The following is a 21,649-nucleotide window of genomic DNA, read 5'->3' as shown; positions in this document are numbered from 1 at the left end:
AGCCCAATGTGGGGCTCAATCCCAGGATCCCGAGATCATAACCTGAGCTGAAGGCAGATGCCTAACGATTGAGCCACCCAGATGCCCTGTTATTATTATTATTATTGTTGTTACTATTTTAAAGTAATCTCTCTGCACAATCTCTCTGTGAGGCTCAAACTCACAACTCAAGAATCCCGTGCTCTCCTAACTCAGCCAGCCAGGTCCCCTAAAATTTTTTCTTTGTATTATACCATATTAAAGTTGTACTGCTGATTATTTACAAGAAGGAAATATGCAATTTCTAATCCTGGCCAACAAGACTTCAAGTATACTGAGGGCCTGTTGATAAGTTATGCCAAGATCTTATTTGAGGAAAATAACAACTAATTCTGCTTCTATATCACTTCCTCACTTTCTGGTTACAATTTGATTTTTCATGTAGGTCTATCTATAGTGAAAGTATGCACTAGTCATGCTAATCTGGGTACTTATCTATGTGAAATTATAAACCCATTATTGTAAATCAGTGAACTGACAATCTGTGAACATGGTTAATGTGGATCTATTAAGGTAAAGTTGGGTTTCTAAATCTGAAAACCTTAGGGCCATATCCTGGACTGCGATAAAACATCCAAGGTAACTTAGCTTTGAGTCCTCTTACAAGAAAGCTAAGCAGCTATCCTGGTCCCATTCCAGTGTAACTCCAGCAGCCACCTAACTAGAAATTAAGGCAGAGAAAGGAAAGCAGTAATTATTCTATAGAGTTAGAATTGTGATCATATAAAACCTCTCTTTCTCCAATGCAAAGTAAAATAGTATTTTAGAGAAGGTAAAAAAAAACTCAGATATCATCTTAATTTTAATACATTTGGTGTTTTTTTCTTTATGTATGTATGTATGTATGTATGTATGTATAATCTCTCCGGACATAAAGAAATGTATGTGTCTTTTGATGAGCTGTTGGATAGTAGGCCGTATTATCTGAGTTTGTGCAGCTTTTTTTCTTTTTTCGTTTTCCCCTTGTGACTATTATTGACGGTCTGTTGTAAATCCTGAGTACTGATGGGTGTGTTAGCCTGGTCAGTAAGAGCAAAGGCTCTGGTAACAGCTGATTCACTTCGACATAGGCTGCACCACTTCAAAGCCATGTGACTTTGGGTGAATGGCCCAGTGTCCCTAAGCTTCTGTTTCCTTATCTCTAAAACAAGGCAAGATAATGTAGCCTCTTCTTACAGAACTGTGAGAAATAATTAGATACTGACTGACAGAACGCTCTGGCACCTATAAATATTTCGTAGATGGTGATGGTGGCAGTGATGGTGATTATAACGATATGAATGAAGAAGTAGATGGTAAGATCTTATAGCTTCTTAAAAATACCCTCCAGGGGGCCTGGGTGGCTCAGTGGGTTAAGCCTCTGCCTTCGGCTCAGGTCATGATCTGAGCCCCCTCATCATGCTCTCTGCTCAGTGGGGAGCCTGCTTCCTCCTGTCTCTCTCTGCCTGCCTTTCTGCCTACTGTGATCTCTCTCTGTCAAATAAATATATAAAATCTTTAAAAAAACAAAAAAAGAGAGATTTTAAAACTGAACTTTTTTTTTAAAAAGATTTTGTTTACTTATTTGAGAGAGACAGTGAGAGAGAACATGAGAGAGGAGATGGTCTGAGGGAGAAGCAGACTCCCCGTGGAGCTGGGAGCCCGATGTGGGACTTTATCCTAGGACTCTGGGATCATGACCTGAGCTGAAGGCAGATGCTTAACCAACTGAGCCACCCGGGCACCCTAAAACTGAACTTTATAGAACCTTAAGACTTTAAGGTTTAATTCAGGCTGGTTATAATTACCTTTTTTTTTTTTCAAGTACTGAAGAATTCTTGGGCAAATATTATTGAGTGACATAAAATAGATGTTCTAATTTCAGTTCATTATTGGCAGGAGAAAATGGTAGAGGAGGATTTAAGATTCTGTTATTTACCCAATTACTGACAACATTTATTTTATTTGGCAATGGTGAAGAATCCAGGTATTGCTAAGTTGCTTTCCAAATCATATAGTTGTAAAGTTAGGATTTTAGATTTGGGAAGGAAATTGGAAATCATTAAATTTTCACTTTACGAATCCCGCCCTGTTTTAGAGAGAGGAATTTGAGGCCTAGAGAGTTGCAAATTGTTAAAAGATTAATGACTGAGCAAGTTTTTTCTTTTTACTATACCATGTTAAAGTGTACTGCCAACTATTTAAAGAAAGAAATATGCAAGTTCTTTTTTGGTTTAAGGTTTTATTTATTTAGAGAGTGAAAGAGAGCGAGAGAGAGCGAGCACCGAGTGAGCAAGGCAGGGGATGGGGAGCAGAGCGAGAGAGACAATTCCACTTTGACTCCGAGCTCATGGGGAACCCAAGGTGGGGCTCAATCCCAGAACCCTGAGATCATGACCTGAGCTGAAATCAAGAATTCGTTAGATACCCTGAAGTATGCAGTTTCTAATCCTGATACAAGATTTGGGTTTATAAACTTCTAATTGATAGGTAAAATAGATATACTTAATTATATTCAGTTTAACATATTTTATGTATAGTGCCTTTAAATATTCTCTATCTAGTCTCCTCTAAATTTTGATTTTAGCAATTTTAATTTCTGACATTAGACAACTTTTTTAAATTAAAAATTATTAAAGCCAGGGTACCTGGGTGGCTCAGTCATTAAGCATATGCCTTCAGCTCAGGTCATGATCCCAGAGTCCTGGGATCAAGTCCCACATCAGGCTGTCTGCTCAGCAGGGAGTCTGCTTCTCCATCTACTTCTGTTCTCTCAGATAAATAAAATCTTTAAAAAAATTAAAGTCAAACAATATATAAATGTGAATATAAAATTGCACATAGAATTGCACAGCCTGATTCAACAAATATCTGAGAGAAGAGAAGCATCTGTAATCAATAGTGACTAAAACAGTATTTAAAACATTTATGTTTACCATTATATACTGAATATAGCAAATAAATTTTCATTTAGGGATAAGTACTAAATTGAATTTTAAAGAAGGGAGAACACTTTTAAATTCAGCTTTCTGTCAGTATACTGTATATAGGTTATACAATACAATATGAAAAAATATATTATTGTAATTTACTTCCAAAGCAAAAATTGATAAAGTTAAGATTATGGGAACTCAATTTTCTTTTGATTATACACTTATGGTATGTAAGACAACAGTTTTTTTTTTTACTTTTTTTTTTTTATAAACATATATTTTTATCCCCAGGGGTACAGGTCTGTGAATCACCAGGTTTACACACTTCACAGCACTCACCAAAGCATATACCCTCCCCAATGTCCATAATCCCACCCCCTTCTCCCAAACCCCCTCCCCCCAGCAACCCTCAGTTTGTTTTGTGAGATTAAGAGTCACTTATGGTTTGTCTCCCTCCCAATCCCATCTTGTTTCATTGATTCTTCTCCTACCCACTTAAGCCCCCATGTTGCATCACCACTTCCTCATATCAGGGAGATCATATGATAGTTGCCTTTCTCTGCTTGACTTATTTCGCTAAGCATGATACGCTCTAGTTCCATCCATGTTGTCGCAAATGGCAAGATTTCATTTCTTTTGATGGCTGCATAGTATTCCATTGTGTATATATACCACATCTTCTTGATCCATTCATCTGTTGATGGACATCTAGGTTCTATTTTCAACATTTTGAGGAACCTCCATGCTGTTTTCCAGAGTGGCTGCACCAGCTTGCATTCTCACCAACAGTGTAGGAGACTTCCCCTTTCTCCGCATCCTCGCCAGCATCTGTCATTTCCTGACTTGTTGATTTTAGCCATTCTGACTGGTGTGAGGTGATATCTCATTGTGGTTTTGATTTGTATTTCCCTGATGCCGAGTGATATGGAGCACTTTTTCATGTGTCTGTTGGCCATCTGGATGTCTTCTTTGCAGAAATGTCTGTTCATGTCCTCTGCCCATTTCTTGATTGGATTATTTATTCTTTGGGTGTTCAGTTTGCTAAGTTCTTTATAGATTCTGGACACTAGTCCTTTATCTGATATGTCGTTTGCAAATATCTTCTCCCATTCTGTCAGTTGTCTTTTGATTTTGTTCACTGTTTCCTTTGCTGTGCAAAAGCTTTTGATCTTGATGAAATCCCAGTAGTTCATTTTTGCCCTTGCTTCCCTTGCCTTTGGCGCTGTTCCTAGGAAGATGTTGCTGCGGCTGAGGTCGAAGAGGTTGCTGCCTGTGTTCTCCTCAAGGATTTTGATGGATTCCTTTCGCACATTGAGGTCCTTCATCCATTTTGAGTCTATTTTTGTGTGTGGTGTAAGGAAATGGTCCAATTTCATTTTTCTGCATGTGGCTGTCCAATTTTCCCAGCACCATTTATTGAAGAGGCTGTCTTTTTTCCATTGGACATTTTTTCCTGCTTTGTCGAAGATTAGTTGACCATAGAGTTGAGGGTCTATTTCTGGGCTCTCTATTCTGTTCCATTGACCTATGTGTCTGTTTTTGTGCCAGTACCATGCTGTCTTGATGATGACAGCTTTGTAATAGAGCTTGAAGTCCGGAATTGTGATGCCACCAACGTTGGCTTTCTTTTTCAATATCCCTTTGGCTATTCGAGGTCTTTTCTGGTTCCATATAAATTTTAGAATTATTTGTTCCATTTCTTTGAAAAAGATGGATGGTACTTTGATAGGAATTGCATTAAATGTGTAGATTGCTTTAGGTAGCATAGACATTTTCACAATATTTATTCTTCCAATCCAGGAGCATGGAACATTTTTCCATTTCTTTGTGTCTTCCTCAATTTCTTTCATGAGTACTTTATAGTTTTCTGAGTATATACTAAGACAACAGTTTTTGATGTGAAACTTTACTTTTGAATTCTTGTTTTTCCTTGATAAAATACTGTTTGTTCTCCTATTTGAGAAAACATTGTGCAGATGGGGGCTTCTGGGTGGCTCAGCGGGTCAAGCCTCTGTCTTTGGCTCAGGTCATGATCTTGGGGTCCTGGGATGGAGCCCTGTATCGGGCTCTCTGCTCAGCAGGGAGCCTGCTTCCCCCTCTCTCTCCGCCTGCCTCTCTGCCTACTTGTGGTCTCTCTCTATAAATAAATAAAATCTCTCTCTCTTATAAATAAAATTTAAAAAAGAAAAAGAAAAGAAAAAAATGCAGATGGACTTACTACATTAATGATTCAGGTATGATTTTTTTTTTAATTTAATTGTAGCTCTATCACATATTTTGGTGTTTAAATGAACAAGTTTGATTGGCACTTAAATTTTTCAAAATTCTGAATTGAGAATTCTCTATGTTTTGTTATGGCATAATATACCTGAAAATAGAGTAATTCTGAGTTGAGAAATCATATGTATTATTTCATGCTGTCTTATTTGCTAAGTATCTTTTGTCCTTGTAATTTAATATTTAAAGGAATTCTATAACATTTTAATCTTTTAGTTTATCCACACTTATGTAATTTTAAGCTTCTTTTATGGAGTTGAAATTCTAACTATGCTTAAGAATAAATTAAGGCATTTAATGAGGTGTCTAGGTAATATTTTGAATAATTTCATTCTTCCATTCTTTATGTGCATGTAACTGGAAAATTAAGGGTGGCTTCTAAGGGACCTGACACAAAAATAGGAGTAATATGATCTCTTTTAAAGCACTGGAGTGCAGCCGGTGTTCATTATTCTCCCAATAGAAATTTTCAGCACTTACTTGCCTGGAAAGTTAGGACACAATCAGATGTATCTTTAATGCTAGATGCCCCTTTTTTGCATAAGCATATTGTAGGATGACTTTAAGGTACAAATGTAGAGGATTTACAGAAATGTGTAAATGAATATATGGATTTTCTAGTTATATCTAGAAATTATATTCAGATTATAGTACAATAACTGTGTATATTTGTTAAATAACTAACTGGTTTAAAACCATAAATAAATGATACATCATAGTTTTATGAAAAAAGGACATTCTAATTTTAGAAACAGATTTGTTTTGATGGAATAAAATATCTCATTTTTCCTTTCAAAATAATTCATTGATCCTATGATGCTATGATAGTTCAAGATTATTGAACTATGTTTCCAAAAATTGTCATATAAAATGTACATTTACAGTGTGATGAAATAAAGGGTGCATAGTTTATTTATCTAATGTTTAAATACCCACTAAAGAAAATGAATTTAATATAATGTAATTGTGTTAATTGGCTAGAGTACAGGAAAATTTGTATGGTGATAGAAACCATATATGCGATGTTTGTGATACAAACCATATATGTGATTTTATTTTATTTTTAAATTAAAACAAATTCTTTTACTGAAATATAGTTGACATACAACATTACATTAGTTTCAGATGTACAGCAGAGATTCAGCAAGTCTATATGTTATCCACAGTTTGTAATTTTAAATGTTCTACTAGCCACTTTAAAAAAGTCGAAAAAAAAAATAGGGCACCTGGGTAGCTGTCATTTAAGCCTCCATTTCTTGGTTTTGGCTCAAGTCATGATCTTAGGGCCCTGGGATTGAGCCCTGTGTCAGCCCCATGCTAAGAATAGAGTCCGCTTAAGATTCTCTCTCTCCATCTCCCCCTGTCTCCATTAATCTCAAGTGCCTGATTGCTCTCTCTCCCTGAATAAAAATAAGTTTGAAAATCTAAAAAAAAAAAAAAAAGTTTAAAAAATGGAATTAAAAAAACAAAAATAAACATGTAATTAATTCTAATTATATAATTTAATTAACCAAGTATATTAAAATGTTATCATTTAACATATAATCAATATAGAATTATTAAGAGATATTTGTGTGTTTTTTGTACTAAGCCTTTGAAATCAGGAATGTGTTTTGCATTTTTAGCATATCTCAATTCTGATGCTAAATTTTAATTGAAAATACTTGATTTGTATTTAGCTTTCATAAACTTTACATTTGAATAAAGTAGATACTCTGTGTTCCAAACATCTTAAAATATTTCCAATAATTAAATCAAATATCAGTTGTTTTTTTTTTTCAAGTATCACCTTTTAAATTTAATTTCAGATTGATGAATTGAGTTTCTTAACCATCCTAGCCACATTTGAGGAGCTTGTCAGCTACAGGTTGTTAGTGCTCATTGTAGCAGAAGCACAATTACAGAGGTAGTTTGGAAATACCCATGAAAACACAAAATGTGTTTAACCTTTGAACGAGCAATCCCACTTCTAAGAATCTAGAGATATGGAAAAAATGTGTAATATAATATTCTTTGGGTCATTTTGTTTTCAAAGAAAAATTGAAGACAAATAAAAGGGAACTCAAAGTAAGTTTGGATAGACAATACAAAAGAAGATGCCTCAGTCATTAAGAAATTAATGAAGTAGTAAAATTGGCCAAATTTCTGTGGTATTTGGATGGCATAATGACTGAAGGACAAATAGAATTTTAGTTGGTCAATAGACTTAGTAGTCATATTGCTAATTTTATTACATTTAGAGGTAAAATCTTATTTTCTAAGATTTTGATTAGGATCAGTTTTATATCTTAACACTTTAAAGTAACAGAGTACAGGCTAAATATATATATACCCCAAGGTCCTAGTTTCTGTTAGCTGGGTAACCACCTCTTGCTGGCGTGTTTTCTTTTTTTTTTTTTTTTTAAGATTTTATTTGTAGGAATGTCTGAGTGGCTGGCTCAGGATGATAAGGGTCTTTTTTGCTCAGGTCATGACCCCAGGGTCCTGGGATCAAGTCCCCGTATCAGGCTCCTTGCTCAGTGGGGAGCCTGCTTCTCCCTCTGCCTGCCTCTCCCCCTGCTTGTTCTCTCTCTGACAAACAAAATCTTTTAAAAAAAATTTAATTTATTTTATAGTGCATTCGAGAGAGCACAGGCAGGAAGAGGCAGAGGGAAAGAGAGAAACAGACTCCCTAATGAGGGAGGCCCAAGTGGGGCTTGATCCCAGGACCCTGAGCCACCCAGACACCACCTGTTGATTTTTTTTGTTTTTGTTTTTTAAACTTAACTGCAGGGGTTCTTTTTTGTTGTTGTTGTTGTTTTTGAAGTTCAAGAGTAGCAAGATAAGATCTTTGGAAGAAAGGAAAATGTAAATCTTGAAAAATTGAATTGGGTGTCAGAAATGTTTGATACCAGTTTTATAATTACATGAAGATGGGTGAAACTGAGCTGCTTAGTTTTATGATACTCTAGGGCATTCCAGATGAATGTGTTGTTGAAAGTGTTTGAAACATAAGTAGTAGTCTGTAGGAGATTGCTAAATAATTTGTAAAAGGTGTGAAGACACAGTCTGAATTGGTTCTGTTGAGTTAAAAAAAGTAAAAATTCCTTGATTGTGAAAATAAGTGATTTTTTCCAAAAAAACTCATTTCGTTATATGCATTTTAAATAATTGATATGTTTTGTTAAGCTACAATAGCCATTGAAAGGGTCTTTTTTTTATTAGCATCTGATTTACAAGTACGATTAGCTTCTATTTTAAGAATAAGTTCTCTTAGAAAAATAATTGTAGGGACACCTGGGTGGCTCAATGGGTTAAGCCTCTGCCTTCCACTCAGGTCATGATGTCAGGGTCCTGGGATTGAGCCCCACATTGGGCTTTCTGCTTGGCAGGGAGCCTGCTTACTCCTCTTTCTCTGCCTGCCTCTCTGCCTGCTTGTGATCTCTCTGTCTCTGTCAAGTAAATACATAAAATCTTAAAAAAAAAAAATTGTAATAGATATTTGGAATTTGAAGTGTAATTCCTTTAGAAACAATTCTGTGAAGGTTGGTTTTGGTTCTCAGGGCACCTCACAAGAAGCAGTTTGAAACATTATTTATACAGAGTCAATGGCATTGACCTGACTTTAAGTCTTAGAAGCAAGGCAGCAGGTGGTAAGAGATGAGGGGAGAATATGCTTTACTTCATTTTGGTTTGTAGGGCTATAGGCATTCTAAAAAGAAACTTTTTTTTTTAAAGATTTTATTTATTTATTTGATAGAGATCACAAGTAGGCAGAGAGATAGGCAGAGAGGGTGGGGGGACAGGAAGCAGGCTCCCTGCTGAGCAGAGAGCCTGATGTGGGGCTCGAACCCAGAGCCCTGATTCCATGACCTGAGCTGAAGGCAGAGGCTTTAACCCACTGAGCCACCCAGGCACCCAGAGAAACATTTTCTTCGGACACCTTCCTCCTTCCTTTCTACAAAGCATTTCACTCTTTCCAGCTCATAGGTTTCTAAAATGTTCTGTGTAATTTATTTTCAACTCTTGTTTTTTTTCATCCTTTACAGATATAAATGAAGTTAAACTAATTAGAAAGCTGGTTCCTGAAAACATTGACACGTACCTTATCCACATGGCACTTGAGATCCTGGGAAAAGACTGTGACAACAGACTGTTAGACCAGCTTTCATGTACTTCCAACAGAAAGAGATATTTCCCCAACTCTGAAGAGAGCTGTTCAAGTTCTAAGAGAAGCAGGGAAGAAGTAGGCGCTAATACCAAGGTGTTAATTATATGTAGAATTTTCATACATTGTCGGTTGGTTCGATTTACATATTCTAACACTAAAATGCTGTATTTTTTAAACTGTTATAAATTCTGATATAAGGTTACTTTTTAAAATCTGTGCTCTATTTCCTTTGTTTTTCAACAACAGAAAAAGGGAAATGTAGCTCATCTATTTAGCTTTTTGTGTGGAATGTCATCTGAAATTTTACTTCTACCTCATACCGATTTTACATATATATATATATATAGGAAATCCTTTTGCTTTCATAGACATACTATTGGCTTTGAACTTATGGCAGTTTATGTAGTTTATGAAAATGAAAACAAATTCCATTATAAATACCCCCAAAACTAGTTTGTCTATCATTCTATCTCCTCCTGCTTTGTTCTTGTCATACTGAATCTCTTAGGTACAAGGAAAATTGTTGCCCATGGTCCTGCGCATATACCATACATATTTCTGAGAAAGACCATGAATTTAGTCTTATTTAGTATTATTTTAGTTTTATTAAAATGCTTTGGAAATTATTGCTCTATATGTTGTATGAGAACTAGTTTTTGATGATGATTCTATTAAATGATTGTATAAATTTGAAAATTTAACCTTTGTTATCTTCCAGGTCTAAAATTTTATGATTCTGTGATAAAAGTTGTGAAAACTAGTGATTTACTAAAAAACTATTTTAGTTTCTAGATCATAAATTGAGCATGGTAGTAGGTGTTTTCTCATATAGTGCATTGGGGATTCCATTCCAGTTTCAAGATAGTCTTTATAGATTTCCAAGAATTAAACCCATTTTCTCAATAGCTTAAAAATAAGAGGAGCTTTATATTCTTGTACTTCAGTTAGGCTTGTATACAGACATGTCATAGATAACCTAATTGGAATTCTTTACATTATTTAGTCAGTTGAAGTAGCTGTGGGAAGGATATTAAAGAAAATAATGTTGGGTGGTAGTAGTGAAATTTGGCCTCTATTCCCAGCCTTTTATTTCTGAAATCTATACCAGATGCCTAAAACCTTGTTTTTCCCAGTGAAGGAAATATCAGTGAAGGAAAAGGTGAAACTTGTTATTTTTTCCTGATTATTGGTGCACATTTTATATGAATTATTATTTTAGCCACATATTAGCGTTTGGCTTTTCCCTTATTGAAATAATATCAGATGCTGACAACAGAGTGGGGAGATTTTGGCGGTGATGGGTGGATGGGTAGAAGTCATGCTGAGCCTACTGGATTTACCAACCCCCCCCCCCCCATTTAGGAGAACAAGGATATTGGGGACAGGAAGTAGATTAAGAGATGAATGAGCCAACCTAAGTATTTTTCTTTCATCTGACTCCCAAGTACAGAAGGCTGCTTCGAATACTGTAGAATCTGTTGGAGGACTGGTTTCAGATCTTTCCTGTTAACATTCATCTTCTCTTCTCTGCTGACCTGGATTATATCTCTTAATTTGTTTCATTGGATGAATATGAGGCTTCTGATAAAGAATAATGTCAAAACAAATTCTTTGTATTTGTTGGTGCATTGTTAGTTTTACGTCTATTGCGATTACTCAAGATAGAAGCTCCATCATGCCTTTTTAATGAAGAAAGATTCTGTCTTGATATTGGTAGTTCTGATCCAAAATATGCAGGTACACAGTGGATTATTTGAGTGCATCTTTTTTTTTTAATTTCTGGAAAGTCTTCTTAAATGTTACTTCTTAGAATTTGTCCCATTGCTTTATATTTCTTCTTCAGGGACTTCGAGTATATGTTAGGTCTTCTTTGCCTAGCTGCAATATTTGTCACTTTCCATGAATTCTTTCTAGCTTTCCATTTCTCCTTAATTTAAAATTTTCTTCTTCATCTTCTTTTTCACTCCTATTTCTCTGGACAAACTCTGTTATGTTTATTGTTATGTTCCTCCTACTTTAGTATTCACTTCTTTACATTTTTCCTTTTGCTTCTAATTCTTAACTAAACTTTTCTCCTCCATTTTGAATTTTTCTGATTTTGATTTATGGTGTTCTTTCATGTTTTGAATAATTTTCTTAATGTTTTTCAACTCATTTAAGAGGTTACAGTTTTATTCTATATCTTTGCAACTCTTCTGGTGTCCCATTTGATCTTAATACTTTCCTGTTGTTCATTTTCACGTGAAATTAGTTTTCCTGCACTTTCAAAAGAAAGCATGTTTCAAGGTAGTTTTTCCCAAGTTCACAGAGCTCTCCCTTCTGGTATTTTGTGTAATTTTTCAAAATATGGAAACTTAGTTTGTGAGATATACTCTTTTGTCACTCTTCCCTTTGTCTCTGTTTTACTTGAACTGCTAATTCGATTTCATTCCAGTAGTTCTCCCAGAAGGCATTGTGGTAGCTGGTCAGGAGCGTTCACAGGAACCAGTTGCGTTAGCCATCGAAGACACAATTTATAAGTCATTTGCTGTTGGGTTAGGCAGAAGCCCTCTCACTTTCAGTTGCTGTTTTCCCATTAATCTATCATGGTTTCTGATGTCTATCTGTAGGCTACTTTGTGGTTCTTCTTTTCTTGGGCACCTCACTGCTTTCCTCTGCTTTCTGTTTTAGGTAAGTGGTACTCTGCAGCTCGTATGGCTACTGGTGATTTCTCCTCACATGCTCAGTGTTTGGATTTCCTTGGGATACCTTTAAACTTAGTTTTATTGTAAATGTAGATTATGAGTTCAGAGTTTTCCTGTCAATTCTGTTTTAATGGTGGGCTTCAGAGAGATTAAAACACTATGCTGCTGCTTCCACCATCTTCCCAGAATCCTCTTCCCCAAATCACCTTTTTCCTCCTTATTTTTCTTTACTGCCTAAGAGAGAATGTATGCGATATTTTCTACCCTGCCACTAAGTTTCATTATAAATTAAAATGTACAATATTATTTATAAACTGTTTTGAGATACTCAGAAAAAAATGCCTTATGAATAATATTATAATTATTATTATTAAAATTCAATACTTCAGAACAATTAGGATTTTCTAAAACTTTGCTTTTTTAGGCATAGCTTTGTTTTGTATTGTTCTCTAAGAAAATAGTGCATGCTGTAACTATTTTGTGTTCTATAATAATGTTTTTTTAAAATTTTTTTTTATTTTTTATTTATTTATTTTTTTATTATTTTTTTAATTTTTTTTATTATTTTTTAAATATTTTTTTTAAAGATTTTATTTATTTATTTGACAGACAGAGATCACAAGTAGGCAGAGAGGCAGGCAGAGAGAGAGAGAGGAGGAAGCAGGCTCCCTGCTGAGCAGAGAGCCCGACGTGGGGCTCGATCCCAGGACCCTGGGATCATGACCTGAGCCAAAGGCAGAGGCTTTAACCCACTGAGCCACCCAGGCGCCCCTATGTTCTATAATAATGTTAAAGGTTGATCGAAAACATCCTTGTGATTTTTCACCAAAAGATGAAAGTCACAAAAATTCCCTAAGACTTTGGGAATTTCTTGGAATCAGCCAGCCAGCGATTTAAAAACAGATTTATTTACGGATTCTCATTTCTCAATTAAGATTAAATTAATAAAGTAGTTTTAGTGATAACTGCATCCAACTTGATAATTACTATTTTTAGATTTGTCTTAGTGTAGATGAAATTAAATGTGAATATAACATATATTTCGCTGTTTGCTTACATATATATGCTCACATATACTCAATAAACGAGTTAATGTTTTGTATTTTCAATTTAATGATATTTGTTAATAGAATTTGGGGTATCAGAAAACCCCCCTGAAAATCTAACTATGGTTTTTGGGAATTTTGGTTGACTACTAAAGAAGAAAGTAGTCACTGAAAGGCATTGTTTCTGTTAGGTAACTCAGTTCTCATAATTAAAGTCTCTCCAAAAACTTATTGTTGAGACTCAAAAGATACAGCACTTTCCTTCTTTCTCAGTGAAACAGATCATTATTATAATAGTGTGGTAAATACTGAAGGTCATATTCTGTAGAAATATTACAGAAGATAGAACATTTTCAGTGACATTAGCTACTAATTAATGAATACCAAGACTAAATCAGGATGTGTTTTGATAGCTTGCATATATTCTCATTTGACCCTCCAGGTAATCCAAAGATGTTATGTACTGTTATTCTCATTTTCTGTGTGAAGAAACCGAGGCTGAAATAACATTCATAAGGCCATACATTTAGCAAGTGACTCAATTGGAGCTCAAACCTAATTCTGTCTTGGTTGGCAGTCCCTATTTATTCCATGGTATTCAGCTACAAGACTTAGTGTTTTTTCCTCTGTTCTGTTCCTGTGCAGATGTCATGCTCTGTTTTGCTTTTTGGTTTTGTTACCATGTTAACTTCTTTCCTTCCTCCAGATGCACGCAGGTGTTCTAACTATAATTGCAAGCAACTGTAGGCTGCAAGGGATTATGTTAGTAAGATCTTAAGGGAAGGGGTGCCTGGGTGGCTCAGTGGGTTGAGCCGCTGCCTTCGGCTCGGGTCGTGATCTCAGGGTCCTGGGATCGAGTCCCGCATCGGGCTCTCTGCTCAGCAGGGAGCCTGCTTCCTCCTCTCTCTCTACCTGCTTCTCTGCCTACTTGTGATCTCTGTTTGTCAAATAAATAAAATTTAAAAAAAAAAATCTTTTTTTTTTTTAAAGATTTTATTTATTTATTTGACAGAGAGAGATCACAAGTAGGCAGAGAGGCAGGCAGAGAGAGAGAGGAGGAAGCAGGCTCCCTGCTGAGCAGAGAGCCCGATGCGGGACTCGATCCCAGGACCCTGAGATCACGACCCGAGCCGAAGGCAGCGGCTCAACCCACTGAGCCACCCAGGCACCCCTAAAAAAAAAAAAAATCTTAATGGAAGAATAAATATTTCTGGACCAATTTTATCTCTGCCCAAATACCTTTAGTCTGTGGCATTATATATCGCCAGTATTTATTAGTTCTGAGTCAAATATCGTCTCATACAGTCTATGTAAATGTAATCTGTTCTTCTGGACTTTTCTTCCCTGTGAGGAAATTTGCTATCCTTAGCCTGTTTTTTTTCTGTAGCTTTTACTAAAGTGTGAGTAGCTCTTTCTTCTTCATTGGATTTCTTTAATTAAGCCAAAACAGCTAATAGGGTTTTTTAACCTTTTCTAAATATATGTATTCATAGTTTTCTGTGAAGGATCTTTTACTTTTTTCCCCACTCTTAAATCTTTTGAAACCATTTTTAAACATAGAAAATGTAACAAAACATAGCAGGTAATTGATGAACCATATATACAGTTTTCATTCTGGAAATTGAATAAATTGTGCTTTTTTACCTTCAACTAACAGACACATTATAACTTAGATTGAGGTCACCTTATCATAAAGTCCTTCAGATAGTTCCAATAACTAAATTAACTGCTGGATTCCAAGGTGTGCTTACTTTGGAATGATTTGTCTGTCTTGTGGGTTTGAGGCTCTTGTCAAACTGAGATAACAATAATTACTACCAGTTTATGCTTATGGAGCATAACTCAAAATTGTTTTATCTTTTTCAAGTGCAGATCACATAATACACAACTGCTGCCTTTGGGTTCCTAAATTTTTTTTTTTTTCAGGGACTTTTAACTTAGGGTCTTGAGGCTTCATTTGGTGCCTAAGTCTCCTAAAATTGTGCAATTATTACATATGTGTACATTCAGAAGTTGGTTGACTATATGTAACAATACGAATTGTTGTTTTTAGCAGATTTCAAAAAACTCTTTGAAACAAAATTTTTTTTCATTTATTTCAGTGACTGTTTTTTGGGTATCTGTTATGTCCCAGCAACTCTGCAAGGCACTGATAGTGTTTGAATCGCTCTGCTAGTCAGTCAACCTTTGGAGACATAGAAGTACACATGCTTTTTCAAACACCTAATGTGATTCTGTGTATGGCTGTATCTGTGTGTATGTGTGGGTGTCTATATGTGCATGTGCACCTGAGCAGATGCCTTCCTCCGAACATTAAATTAACCATTTTGGTCAGCCCAAACCAAGTACACATGAGACAAAAATCTAAAATAATATCTAGTTCTTTCCTTTTCAAATGTGTATGTACACTTGAGTGCCCAAGAACAGATAACAAGATGGCAGGAAATTGCCTGAAGAAATGATATAGCGATTTTTGTCTTTTATTTACTTTTTGATCTAGAAATAAATTCTGTGGCTCTCACTATTTTGTTTTACTCTACAAGGGAAGGTAGGGGGTATATATACAGTAACCTATGTTACTTTTTACAACCGACACATTTTCAACATTAACATATTTTCTTTTTCTGTTTTTTTCCTATAGCCTGCCTCTGTAACCTCAAAGAGAAAATTACCTGAGTGGTTTGCCAAAGGCAGAGAGACTTCAGCTGACACCAGCCAGAAATCAATGGCCAGAACAAAAAAGAAAGGTCTTTTTAGTTAAACTGGCAATTGCCAGAGCAATTGTGTGTGTCTTACTGTATTAGAGGGGAACTGTGTTTCATTTCTGAAAATAGTGGCAAGGAGTACTTCAGTTAACAAATTATTCTAATCTCAAAAGTAAGACTGACTCATTTGTTGAACAGCTAACATCTTAAACCAGCCTTGTGCAGTTTACTAAAGTTGAGTCTTTGAGTGAGTAATCATAGAATAGAATAAATACATTAATCTCCTTTATGCTTGCTCTAAGAAACCGTTACTGCTCTGTTTCTTAATCTCTTTATTTCAGCAGTATGTTTAAGGGGTGCCGATTTGATATAAATAACAGACTGATGGTTGTAGGATGATTACGTGTGTAATAGAAAATCTTCATATATTACCAGCTTGCTTTCTTGTGAACGAAGGAAGCATAGTTATTTTTACAATGTCCTTACCATCTTTATAAGAAGCTCTTACACACATTGATAAATGGTATTAGTGGAACAGACCAGTGAAAATGAAACATTCTGGGTTCCATGCATGTAGAGAAAAATAATGTAGCAAAGTAGATCAACTTCACTAGGCAACCATGCACTTTGTATTTTGTATGCTATTTCTATTATCTTTCAAGTACTAAATTCCTTCATATTGAATATTACAAAATATATATGTTATATATGCATTTTATATATATATGTGTGTGTGTATATATATATATTTTTTTAACTTTTACTTAATTACCTTGAGCACTTTCAGTTTTTGAGGATGTTGGAGTTTGAGTGTAATACCTCTTTATGTAGCACATGTGACTTCGCTATCGAAACCCATACTCTGATGCTGAGTTTGGTAAACCATGGTTAATATCACTTTAACCAGTTCACCTTACGGCCTTTAACTGATGTTTTTGTAACAAAAATCACTATTAATAAAGAAGAGATATTGTAGGAGAACTAGGAAATCTGGAGAGATGAAAAGAAGAAAATAAAAATCAGTGGTGGTTGTACCCAGCAGATCATCAGTTAACCCCTTCTTTGTATCCTGCTAAGCCTCTGTATTCACTGCTTTTCTTAGTTTGATACATGAATAATAAATGAATGTGTTTTCTTTGTAAAACATTTAAGTTAAAACACAAAAGATCTCTGTATTCCCATTTTCCTGCATCTCATTACCATTCCCTTTCCAGAAAGTAACTCCTATTAAGTACGTGACTTATAGTTCTCTCGTCATTCCTTATGCATTTATATACCTTGCATATATATCTACACATACATTCCTGTTTTTTAAAGTGAGTTAGATCATGCTGTATGCAACTTTCTGCAACAAACTCTTTTCACTTAATATGTCACGAAGAACTTCCCATGTCAGTGTATATATTGGTCTGTCTCATTCTTTTTTACAGCTCCCTACCATTCTATATGTTGAATATATTATATTTTATATAATCACTTTCATATTGGTGATTTTTGTCTTTTTTTTCTACTTTAGATTATTTCTAGAAGTAGAATTAGAGACTGAAATTTATATTTCACTGAATATATTATGAATATTTTTTTCCATGTCATTAAATTGTTTTCCACAGAATCTTTTTTGGTGGCTTTTTGTAGTACAGTGATTCTCAAAGTGTGGTCTGCAGACTTTTAGGGGTTTTTGAGACTCCTTCAGGGAATTTACAAAGGAAAACTATTTTCATAATACCAACATGGGATTTGCCTTTTGTCCTGTGTTTTTTCCACTGAGGGTGCAAAGCAGTCGTGCGTAAAACCACTGGTACTTAAGTGCAAATCAAGACAGTGACACCAGATTGCTGGTTTTATTAATTCTCAGTCCTCAAACACATCTTCTCAATCTTTTATGTGATGAAATGGCAAGTGTGTATAAAACACTTCTGCTCTGTACCAAAGTGTGATGGTTGTCTCCAGGAAAAACTCTTGTTTGAATGGTGAACTGAATTAATTCTTTTTCCATGGACTACCATTTCTGACTGAAAAGAATGACTGATAGAAAACTATGATTGGTTATTGAGACTTGGGCATTTGGTGGATATTTTCTCAAAATTGAATCAAGTCATCCTGTCACTTCAGGGAAAACTGATGGTTATTTGTTGGCAATGATAAAATTTGAGATTTCTGGCAGAATTTATAGTTTTGGAAAACTTGTGTCTGCTGCCAGGAGTTTGAAAGCTTCCAATATTATAAAGGCTTCTCTAATGAGATATTATTCATACGATTAACAAAATTTTTAGAAGATCTGCATAACTCAGTGAACTCCATTATTTTCTAGGTGACTAATACGTGATCTTATAAAATCATGCATGAGTAAAAGAGTCATCCAAACCACAAAGTGGCCCAATGGATTTTAATGTAGCAGAGTATGAAAACATTTATTTATATGGTTTCAGATTGTACACTGCAGCCAGTCTTTAAGAAACTACAGGTGTCCCGTTGTGGTATAGTTTCAAAGAAGAGTGCCTATAATTATCTGGAAAAGCTATTAAAATACTCTTAATTAAGGTCACACTTTCTCCACACACGTCAACCAAAAGACCATATATTAAATATAGGAGCAGATTGAATGAAGAAGCAGATCTGAGACTCCAGCCACTTCTGTGAAGCCAGACAATGCTATTCTTCTATTTTGTGGGGGATATTTTTGTAAAATTTATTTATGTTATCATATACTGGATTTACTGCTGGTTTTTTTTAATTAATAAACATTTCTTAAACATTTCTCAGTTTTATTTGTAAAATGTTAAATAATGATAGATTTAATGCACATTAATGCAAAATCTCTTTTGGGTCCTTAATAATTTTTAAGAATATAAATGAAACTTGAGATATAGTAGATTGAGATCTGCTGACATAGTATTTTATTATATAGATATACTATGAATTATTTAGCTGATTTCCTATTGTTGCACATTAAATCACATCCAGTTTTCTGCTCTTTTAAAGCTCTGCTTTGAACAGTCTTAAAATGAAATATGTTATAATCTCATGCCAAATAGCCAAAGGGAGAGAGTTATTATTTTTTGTCTTGGTTATAATTTTGTATGGACTTTTGGCCTTTAAGCTACATGGCTCTTGATTTATGTTTGAGTTAGCTCCAAGGAGAAAAATTACAATCTGGATATGGGATTGGCACCAATGACTTCATGTAAGCCACTCTTTGGCCACAGTATTTGGATCTGGCTAAATTACTCCAATGACAGTGAATCCTGGGACTTTTTATGGTAATGCTGGCACAAATATGTTCTCTTTACCCTTGCTGATAATAATGAGGAAGCATGAACCTTGGGAACGTTGGAGCAATTTTAGGACCCTGAGGAGTCATCGTTTAGTGAAGCCTGGTGCTGAGGTAGGCAGAGTAGAAACCGCAGGAAATCAGGTTCTTGGTGATATTGTCCTGCTACTAGTTCGTGCCTTTCCTGAAGTCAGACATATCTTTGAATATTTCATATACATGGGCATTAAATTCCCCTTACTTAGGTCAAACCTGTTTGAATAAGGGTTTTTTGTTCGTTTTTAACTTACAGTGTTGTGCACTTGTCACCACAGTACGGTCATGTCATTGATAGACACCCCCAACAACAGACAGACACAAAAGATAATGATGTTTTTTAAATGGTGAAGGATGTGGGAAGCTCATAGAGCTAGTGCCCCAAAGTATGCGACAAAGCAGCTTGCTCCTTGGTGGAGGGGCAGACTTCCTAACTCCAGGTGCCCCATTTCGCCTGCATTCCCTGTAGAACTTCCATATCCTTCCCCTCTCCCCTGTCCAGCTCCCAACCACTCCCTACTAAGAGGGTGAGCTCCCTAGCACTCCCTTCCGCCGGGGCGCGCTCCCTATCACTGTCTACCACCAGAGGGCGTTGGGGAGGCTCTGCTGTATTCGGCCTTGTCACCAGGTGCAAGTGTCTAGTACCAAATGACTCAGTACAGCACAACATACTAAGAGCTGATGAACTGGGCTTTACTTTCCCGGGTGTATTATCATTCCTCAGGCGTGTCAGTTTGCCTCAGGTTCGTTCTCAAAAATAAGGAGTTTCTTTTAAGGTTTTTGTATTATGCTATGTCCTCCACAAAGTAGTGATGATGATCTCTTGTGTTGTCATTTAGAATTCTGACTATGGAGTCAGACAATGCCTTGATGGTTATTTAGAATTTAAGAACAAAAGCAAAACAAAAAACCACAAGTCTCTGTGCTACCAGATAGAGTAAGCAAAGAATGTAGGATTCTTCATGTTCAGAGAGGTTGCTATAGAAGTAACTAAGAACATGAAAGATCCAATGGCATGACGGTTAAGTCATTTTAGAGCTAACTAGACATTAATCTCTCTTATGGGAAGCAAAAAAAAAAAAAAAAAAAAGCAAAACCAACAAAAACACTGAAGAGGGTTCACTACAGTCATGAGAGGAACTGCAAACTTCAGGATCTCAGCGACCTGAAAAGGTGCCACATAGTTTTTTGGGGTAAGGCAACCCAAAAATCATTTGGGGTAACATACAGACATCCTTAGGTAAATGTGTTTAAACGTTGGAGGAAATTATAAACAAGTAGAATATGAAGTAAATTAAACCTTTGGTGGTAGTATTTTAGGGTTAAGGAATAAGAGGTCTATATTTGATAGTGTAAGCATCTGAAATGCTCAGGAAAATTTAGCTTTTAGAATAACAGATTATTCTTGTGGTTCCATTTAAATATGTATCATTGAAAAATTAGCATATGCTTGTTCTTTTAAAGCTGAAATCCTACCAAGTTTGAAACATTATTGGAATATCTAATAAGGATTAAAAAACATGTTATTGCATAGAATTCTATCACCAACAAATTTCATTTGTGAGAGAAAGAAAAAAGATCTAACATTATGCTTACTATTACTACTAAGATTCATATTAATATTAGTATCCATTAAACCCAGAGCTTTCATTATTTTTCAGAAAATTTATGAAACTTCTGCTTTACATCCAGCTTCATTTTCTAACTCGATTTAAAAGGATTAATGAGAAGTGTGTACTCATTTATTCAATACTTCTTCATTCAGTAAACGTTTGCATTCATAGGCTGCAAGACAATAGACTGGCCTTATAAAGAAGGAACAAATAGAAGAAGGAAACACAACATGGATCCCATGCTGAAGAGAGTTATGCTGTGAAGAATTAACAAAAAAGCATATCACAAAAGTATTTTCTTGCAGCAAACAAAACATTTTGAAGAAGATACATCACATACTCTTTTAAGATATTGAAAAAATGACCAATGTGGAAGAAAAAAAGAGACCATAAAGGAATCGTTAAGCTAATCATTTATTACGCATTTGCTGTGTACCACACCCTGGGCAGTTACCCTTCCGCAGAACATGAAGAGTTAGGATCCTGTATTTGCCTACGTGTATTTGCTTACCTTGGTGTAGACAGAATATAAAAGCGGGGAAAAGAAGATCACAAGATGTGAACACGTAACCAAGGAAAACTGGCCCTGGTACTACTTCTCCATTCTCCCCTCCATGAAAGATCAGTATTGGGTGAGAGGGAGAACTTAGTTTGCAAGGGAACGCAGCCTGTGGAGGGCAACAAACCACCAACTAATGCACCCCGGGAGAGAGCTGGCATTTGGGTATCTGCCAACGCGCTGAACAACTGCCAGTCAATTAGAGAAGCAATCGGAATTGAAAAGGAGTGAGCAATTCTGCTAGTCAGTTATGGGATTGTGTTTTTCCTCCACTTCCTCCCTCCCCCAACTCCAAAGGGTAAGGATGCAGAGGAGGGAGGTGATTTAGGGGAGACCGCTGCGGCCATCCGTCTAGCA

The 21,649-nt window shown here is 35.6% G+C and overlaps 1 protein-coding gene across 10 annotated transcripts in view; it reads left to right on the top strand.

Annotated features, from left to right (window-relative positions):
• WRN (WRN RecQ like helicase) overlaps positions 1-18,570 on the top strand; it is a 144,431-nt gene extending 125,861 nt beyond the window's left edge. For 9 of the 10 annotated variants that reach the window (XM_013059315.2, XM_013059308.2, XM_013059313.2 and 6 more), the window contains 2 exons: positions 9,257-9,471; positions 15,750-18,570. In XM_013059315.2, the coding sequence (XP_012914769.1) occupies positions 9,257-9,471; positions 15,750-15,869 (335 nt within the window). In that variant the 3' untranslated portion in view covers positions 15,870-18,570. The remainder of the gene's footprint in view (positions 1-9,256; positions 9,472-15,749) is intronic. The other variant, XM_013059317.2, reaches the window with a different exon arrangement.
• Positions 18,571-21,649: the final 3,079 nt, after the last annotated feature.

This window comes from Mustela putorius, unplaced genomic scaffold (genome assembly GCF_011764305.1).
Source record: "Mustela putorius furo isolate JIRA1106 unplaced genomic scaffold, ASM1176430v1.1 tig00537255_pilon_pilon_pilon, whole genome shotgun sequence".
Classification (NCBI taxonomy): domain Eukaryota; kingdom Metazoa; phylum Chordata; class Mammalia; order Carnivora; family Mustelidae; genus Mustela; species Mustela putorius.
The sequence above is the reverse complement of the archived record's forward strand: the minus strand, read 5'-3'. Positions and strand labels throughout refer to the sequence as shown.